Genomic DNA, 8,511 nt, shown 5'->3' with positions numbered 1-8,511 from the left:
GAAAATTAAGGATCTGAAATTTTTCAATGCCATGAATGAATTGAAGCATTTCCTTTGGATAACTAAAAATTTCTTGCATGCATTTATTTGGTTCTGAGTTTCTGGTTTCATTTCCTATACTATACACAGGTAGCTGATCATATCATATCATATCATCCATCATTCAGTAAACAGAAGATCGAATCGAAGAGGCGAAATCAAGAAAATGACGCGGATTCGTGTGTTGCAGACATGTGGAGCTGCATTCTTAGCAATTGCCCACATTATCTGCAGAAGAATGGTGGAGTTGAAGGGGCCTATAGTATCATCAATGTCCCAGAAATTGGCATTTTTCTCTACTTGCGCCACCGCGCTTCCCTCCATAGATGACTTAGAGATTCGATGGCTTTCATTCCTGGGATCACTCGATGATTATATCCTCAAATCCGAGAGGATTGCCGAGGTTGTTTTCCCGCCCTCTGCTCGCCTGTTTGACAAGATTGAGGAGCTTGCCTGTGCCACATTGTTCCTCCCAAGAAAAGTTGAAGATGGATTAGACAAATTCCCCATCATAATGCAGCAAGTCCCATTTCTTGATTGGGCTTTGGTTCATTTGATAGCCTGGTTGAATTTCTTGATTTCTGCTCTTACTCACTGGGGGTCTAATCCCACCCGGGAGAAAGAGATAACAATTGATATGAGTTGCAATAATAACGACAACCTCGACCAGAACAACAACAACAACAACCTCAATAATTCAGAAGAATCTGCAGAACCAACAGACAAGAAGGCGGCCTGTTTCGCCCCAGAGGATCAAAAACATGTTCCATTATCCGAGGACATCTGTCCAACAAATTCGGCCGATTCTGAATCAGAGCCCACCACGAGCTACAGCAGCCTCGTCGTCCCGAACCTCTCGATGCAATCCATGGAAACCGATCTGATCTCCAGCCCCGTGAGTTCAACCTCAGGGAGCACTGTAACAGACAACACGGATACGTCTTTCTTGATCGATTCGTGGCTGCCCAGCATGACCGATTCGGTCGGGAGTGGCAAGTGTAGCTACAAGGAAATCCTGACCAAAGGGGTGAAAGAAGAGGCGGAAGGGGAGCCACCCGACGACGTGTTGCAGGAAAAAGGAGAAACTCCCGTTGAAGACGATGGGAAAATGAAGAAACACAGCGCCCCGGAGGATCATCAGCGGGTTAAACCCATGGTGTTTGAGGCCAAAGGAGGGGAGATTTCCAGAGGGAAGATTGTGAAGAAAAAGAAGAAAGGAAAGGCAGAGAAAGACCAAATCTTGCGATTGTTTGATGCAAGCTGGAGTCTGAGTTGAACCCAGGGAATGAATATATATTTATATATACAGGATTGTGGAGAAAGATAAGTGAATGGGCATCATTGAAAGAGATTTTGAAAGCATATCAGGTAGAGTTGGAGATTAGAACATGAAAGATTGTGTAATTTTGAATTTAGGACAGATTGATAAATTAAACTATCTGGCTGACCTTACTTTGGTATATATGCATATATCACATCACATTGTATGAATGTTCTCTTGATTTTAATTTTTTTAATGTCAAATTCAATTATGATTTCTTTGTTGTTTTTTTATTTTTTCTGAATTTCTGCTCAGTTTTGCATATGAGATTTTATCATTTTATGCCTATGTTAGCATTGCTTTTTCTCAATATTAGACAAATAAAAATTAAGTATAAAGCTCTCTAAAACCAAACGCCTTTCTCTCCTGCTCAACTTCGTCTTCCACCGTCGGCCTCCGGCCGAAGCTCTAATGGAGCTTTGAGCCGGCGGTTTTGGTTACCTTTTACGTTTGCTCTCGCTCTTCTTCCGCTCCAACCATCATCACAGCTCCGTCCGCCTCCAACCACCGCCACAGATCTTCTTCTTCAGTTTTCTTTAATTTCCCTTTGAATAAAATAATAGTAGGTAGGTATTGGGGTTTGTGTTGGTAGTCTTGAACTCCCAACCCTACTTTGACTTTACCCACTTTTTATTTTCTCTATTATTGTGTTTTCCTCTTGTTATTTCACGAGCATTTTTCATCTCGTTACTTTCACGAGCTTTTCATTTTCATTAACATAAATCGTTTAGTTTGGTTTCGGCAAGTGTTGATCTTATCCTGGGTGAGCAAAAAAGAATTATGACGAAGACCCAGATCTTTGATGAAGCTTTAAGTTCCCTGAAAGAACATAGCTTCCTAGTTATGAAACAGTCTGCGATTCAAGTTTTCTATAGCATAATTAGAAAAGTTGTTTCTATGTCTGACTGTAAGGAATAGTTTACATCAATGTAAACGTTTTATGTTATGAATTAATGGAATAGCTACGTTTACTTTCAAAAAAAAAAAAAAAACCTAAGTATAAAGGAAATTGGTCATAGTTCAGCATTGCTCTTAGCATTCTTTGAGCAAATCCAGAATAAACCTAGCTGATTTCACAGGCCAACGTCCTTGTATTAAATATCTTAAAACAATTATATGAATCCTAACAAAGGTATTATTAGCTGTCACCTTGTGGTTTAGTAGTACCCGGTGTCCTGGTTTACACTTTCACATGGATGAACAGATACTACGTTCTAAAAAAAAAACAAACAAAAGTATTAGATATTGTGAATGTGAAAGGTTTTAGTCACATTCAATTCGAATGTACTACAATCTTGAAACGGAAAGAAAGTCATAGTCAACTGGAGAAAGATTATGCTAAATCCCTTGCTATGTGGGACATATTTTTGAAAGCAAATATGACGTTGAATGGTATAATTCAGATTTATGAATATTCATTGAAGAAATTGAATGCTGAAATTGCTATGAAAGACGACATGATCAATCATATTCGTATCTGAGAAGGAAAACTAACTAAAGAACTGGAAGATTTGAAGAAGACTTTTAGGGGGCGTTTGGTTCAAGTTATACAACATAACTACGGGTATGTGACATTTCAAAGCTAACATTCATATGTTTGGTTCATCTTCATAAGGGAATATAACATTTCCTAAGTAATGAAACTTACCCTCCACATAGGATTTTGAAGGGAATGTGATTCCCTTACCTTTCTAAGGTTATGTAAGATTATCTTGGATATTTACAAATTTTAACATTTTAATTGTAATTATTATAATTTATAATAATATATTTTTTATGTTAGTTTATTATATATATTATATTTAATTATTTTTGTAATTATATATTTTATTTTATTTTTATTACATCATGTTAGCTTATAAAATAATTTTATTTCTCAAGTTCAAGATTTTAATTAGTTAATATTTTTAATCATGTAATAAATATGTTAAAAGTATTAAAGTAAAAAAAAAAATTTAGTATAACACAAAAGATAACTAATAAACCAAACAGGTTTATATTACATTATATTCCTCAGTTTTAACCAAACACATGAATCTAACATTCCCTAAGGTAATTTGAGATTCCGTGAACCAAACGGCCCCTAGGATGATGGACATTACTTCTATACTGGATAAAATTCTAGAGAATAAAAAAGAAGAGTTTATTACCGAAATGGTCCCTCAACTATAGTGAAATTACCAATTTGGTCCTCGACAATTTTTCTTGTCCAATTAAGTCCCTCGACTTTGAAAATTTTAACCATTTTGATCCTATGTTTATTTTATCGTTTAATATTCGTTAAATCGGGACCAAATTGGTAATTTCACTATAGTCAAGGGATCATTTCAGTCATAAATTAATTACCGAAATGGTCCTTTAACTATAGCAAAATTACAAATTTGGTCCCGATTTAACGATTGTTTAACACCAAAATAAATAGAGGACCAAATTGGTTAAATTTTTCAAAGTCGAGAGACTTAATTGAGTAAGAAAAATTGTCGAGGATCAAAATGATAATTTCGCAATAGTCAAGGGACCATTTCAGTAATAAACTCTAAAAAAGATTGACTACCTACTTTTCAATTTGTGTTTGATAAGAGTTCTATACTCTCAAATTTTATTCTCACTTTTATTCTATGAAGTGATAAATAATGATAATGATAATGATAAGATATTTTTATTATGTAAATTTCATGAAAAGCGTCTATAATTCATTAAGTGGCGAGTAAAAAGTGAGTCTATATAGAATTTTTCATTTGATAAAGGAAATGTTTATTTTTAAAAACTTATTTTATATTATAGTTGTAAAAATTTTAAAGAATAAAATACAATTTTGTCCTTTTACTTCTATTCTATTCTTCTGTTTCATTCTCCGAGCACGACATGGAATTGACCATTGATTCCGGTTGATTCAGAAAAAAAACGACGGCATCTGGTTCGAGAGAAATAAATCAAAATATACTGCGTCAGAAAAAAAAAAACAAAAACAAAAACAAAAACAAAAAAAAAAAACAAACAAACAAAAAAACAAAAAAAACTCCGGCTTCGAATTGGCTATTGTTTCTGGTTGATTCAGAAAAAAAATGACGGGTCTGGTTCATGAACCGCCGGCGACAAATTGGCCATTGTTTCCGGAAATACACTGAGAAACAATAAGAAATTAAGAATTTTATACTTAAAGAGGACAGCATTTCTTAATCGATACGTTTCTGGGATGGAGGAAAGAATGAACTTTCGCCGGCCGAGAAAGATGGGAAATTTACGCAGCGTCTACTTTTCAGTATTTATTTATTTATCTACCGGCGACGGAGGAGTTTCGGCGATGGGAACGGGAACTGGGACATAAAGCATTTGGTTCATGAAGCTCCGGGAATGGGTTTTGTGCTACGGGAATGGAGAAGCAACAGTAGATGAAAAATGAGTCCAATCTCGTCAGACAGCACAGTTCGGAGGGTTTCTTCTCTAGTAAAACACAAGAAACAGAGAGATTTTAATGGAGAAGTTGGGCTACTGAGATCTGGGCCGGATCGGTAAAATAGAAGATTTTGGCTTGGAGCCTTCTTTGTTCACATGGACCCGGGTCTGTCTTGCGCCGGGTCCATCTTACAAGACAGACCCGGGTTCATGTTTACAATTTCATAACTCTGTGTTCATAATTTTATAACTTCATATTTATAATTTCATAATTTCATGTTCACAGTTTCATAGCTTCATGTTCACAATTTCATAGCATGTTTACAATTTCATAGTTCTACTTTCACAATTTCATAAATCTATGTTCAACAATATAACACAATTTTTGAATCTATATAACAAAATTGTGAATATTGAGTAATGTAATTTTGTATATTGAGATATGAAATTGTGAATATAGAGTTCTAAATTTGTGAACATAAACTTGGGTCCACCTTGCAAGGTGGACCCGAGTCCATAGCATAATTTGCCTTCTTTGTTGTCTGGGCAATTTATATCGTGGACTAGAGTGCACAATGCATTGTGCACCCCGTACCAAAACGACGTCGTTCTGTCATTTTAATTAATGATTTGTTTTTTTTTTTTTTGGAAATCACGTTTCGCGTTTTGCACGGTCTGTGCATTTGTGTTAATATTCTGTGTATTCTTTGAAGACATTCTATTTATTGTTGACTATGGTTCGGTGTATTCATGTTAGAGGTAGTTGTGACAATGTTAGGATGATGATTTCTGTATAGTTGTATCAATATTCTGTGTATTCCATCAAGTCATTCTGTGTATTCTAGACAAGGATTCTGTGTATTATAAAAAATGAATTTGCTAAAGCCATTTGCATTCGCGTCCACTAACATCAAACGACGTCGTTTCGGACCAGGGTCCACAGTACAATGTGGACCCTGGTCCACGATATAACGATTGGTTGTCTGGACGGCATGTGTGGGCTGGATTTTGAACTTGCAATTTGGTTACCGTGGACCAGCATTTGGCTGGCATTTTAGAGGAAGAATTGGTTGATGACTTGCTAAAGGCAAATTATTTTGTAAGCCCGAGTCAATCTTGTAAGGTAGATTTGAGTCTAAATGTTTATAATTTACCTTTTAAAAATTTATAATTTGTGATAACTATGTATTGTATTCATAAATTTTCAAAATTTAGAAACACAATTTATATTCTACATGTTCACAATTTAAATACTAAAACAAAAATACTACATGTACTCCCAAAAATATACTCTCAACTTTTACTCCCACTACATGTAAACAAATAACTTAATAATTGCTGGCACATAATATGATAGCTACAGGTACAGAAACGGTCAAATGCAAGTAAAGAATGTGTCAACTACATATACAAAATCTGTAGGTTATTTTTTGACACATAATATGATAGCTACAGGTATAAAAACTACCAACTGCAAGTACAAAATGTGTCAACTACAAATACGGAAGTTGAAGATTATTTTTAGACTAGGGTCTACAATACAAAGTAAATCTTGGTCCACGGTATAATTTGCCTCAAGCAATGATTTCAACTTGCTTAATCAATTTGCTCCGGCAACCAAGCAATGATTTACAGAATTTACGTGGCGTTTGGTTCAAGTAATTTTAGATTACCAATGTTATCTGAGTCTGATGGTTCAAGTTATGAGATTACCCGATAATGTTATATTACCTCAAAGTTGATGTGACGGTAATATTTCAAGGTAATGTGATTGCCTCAATTTTCTTAAGTGATTTTAGATTATCTTGAATTATTCCAACTTTGCCCTTGTTAACGAACCTTTATATAATAATAATAATAATAATAATAATAATAATAATAATAATAATAAATATATGTTTATATAATAAAATAACTTGTGTGTGTGTGTATATATATATATATATATTTAATATTTAAACATTGATATAGTCAAGACTTTGTGGTCTAGTTGCACCAAGTTACATTCCTATATGAGAGGTTGTGAGTTCGAGCCTTAATGGATGCGGTACAAAACATACGCAAGCTAAAAATGGCGCAAAGCTTTAGACCTGTGCACGTTAAGTTATTAACTAAAGAACTGACGCACCTTAAGCACAGAAACCACACACCTTCAATGCGTGTAGATTTTTTATTTTGCTAGAGAATGTTAATCTTAATGCAATTATCGTGTAGATTTTGCATTTTGCTAGAGAATGTTAATCTTAATGCAATCATCGTGTAGATTTTGTATTTTGCTAGAGAATGTTAATCTTAATGCAATTATCGATGATTTTGCATAGCACGTAGAATTTTTTTTGACATTATTACTTTTGTATTTAAAAAATGTTTGAAAATTTTCTAATAGTATTTCATGTTATTTGATATTATTATTCTTTAGTATTGTTTTTTAGTATTATTAATTTAAATTTTAGTTTTTCATATAAGGGCCTCATTTTTTAAATTTCGTCCAGGGCCTCTAAAATGTTTGGACCGGCCCTGCCTTTATATATATATATATTAAAGGATAAGAGTCAAATAGCCCCCTCTACTATTTAAGAAAATTCAATTAGCACTCTAAACTATAAAAAACATTCAAATAACCCCCTCTACTACTCAAGAAAGTTCAATTAGCACCCTAAACTCAAAAAACATTCCATTAACAACTTCAACTTTTTTTAAAATTTCAATTTTTATTTTTTGTATGTTTATATGGGTAGCAATTTAAAAAAAAATTAAAAATAATTATTAAAACCAAATTTCCACGTTTCACTCTATAAAATTTTCACGTTTTTAAAAATTATTTTTAAATTTCCACCTTCACTATGCAAATATTTAATTAAAATCAAACACTCTGCAACTTTTTAATTTCCACGTTTTTAAAAATATTTAATTTAAAAATATATTTTAAAAATAACTTCTATGCCTCTATGGTACGTAAGTAGCTGGGCCAGGTAAATAATTATTTTTAAAACAAACATATTGTTAGTCTATGCCATATTGTCACTCTGCAAAAAAACATATTATTATATTTTTAAATAATTATTTTTAAAAATTATATTAGCATTTCAGGTGAAATTATTTTTTTTTAAAAAAATAATTTTTTAAATTTTTTTTACAAATTGTTACCCATATAAACATAGAAAAAATGAAAATTGATTTTTTTTAAAGAGTTAGAGTAGTTAATCGAATGTTTTTTGAGGTTAGGGTGCTACTTAAACTTTCTTGAGTAGTAGATGGACTATTTGAATATTTTTCGAGTTCAAAATGCTAATTGAACTTCATTGAATAGTAGAGGAGGAAATTTAACCCTTATCCCTATTATTAATTATTAATAACATTATACTACGTAGTAAATTAATTTATACAACCTAAAGTATACTCACTCAGTCCCGAAAGGCATGCCTCATTTACTTTTGACATGCACTTTTGGACAAGTAAAAAAGTGAACTCTTTTTTTTTTTTTTTTGAAGAATAGAAAAAAGTACTGTGCTTCTTTGTTCATCCCATTTGACGACTTTTCTTCATCATTTTCTCAACAAATATTTCATAACTTCTTTGTTTTCTATTTTCCTCTATACACTCATTAATTGTACAAAAAAAAATACATGAATTTAATATTGCTAAAAATCACCACATCTGTACTCAACTATAAAAATAGATAGAAAAATAGATAGCGATGTTCACAAATATGAAAGGACTATTGCCATTGATCTGTGGATGTCGACAGAGACGAT

The 8,511-nt window shown here is 32.9% G+C and overlaps 1 protein-coding gene across 1 annotated transcript; it reads left to right on the top strand.

Annotated features, from left to right (window-relative positions):
- Positions 1-205: 205 nt before the first annotated feature.
- On the top strand, positions 206-1,315 carry LOC116004804 (superoxide-generating NADPH oxidase heavy chain subunit C). The gene has a single exon (XM_031244974.1). It carries the CDS (start codon positions 206-208, stop codon positions 1,313-1,315), a length of 1,110 nt encoding a protein of 369 aa, XP_031100834.1.
- Positions 1,316-8,511: the final 7,196 nt, after the last annotated feature.

Source organism: Ipomoea triloba, chromosome 14, assembly GCF_003576645.1.
Source record: "Ipomoea triloba cultivar NCNSP0323 chromosome 14, ASM357664v1".
Classification (NCBI taxonomy): Eukaryota; Viridiplantae; Streptophyta; class Magnoliopsida; order Solanales; family Convolvulaceae; genus Ipomoea; species Ipomoea triloba.
The sequence above is the reverse complement of the archived record's forward strand: the minus strand, read 5'-3'. Positions and strand labels throughout refer to the sequence as shown.

Excerpts from the sequence above, each read along its gene's own strand:
- LOC116004804 (XM_031244974.1), top strand. The coding sequence starts at position 206 with ATGACGCGGATTCGTGTGTTGCAGACATGTGGAGCTGCATTCTTAGCA.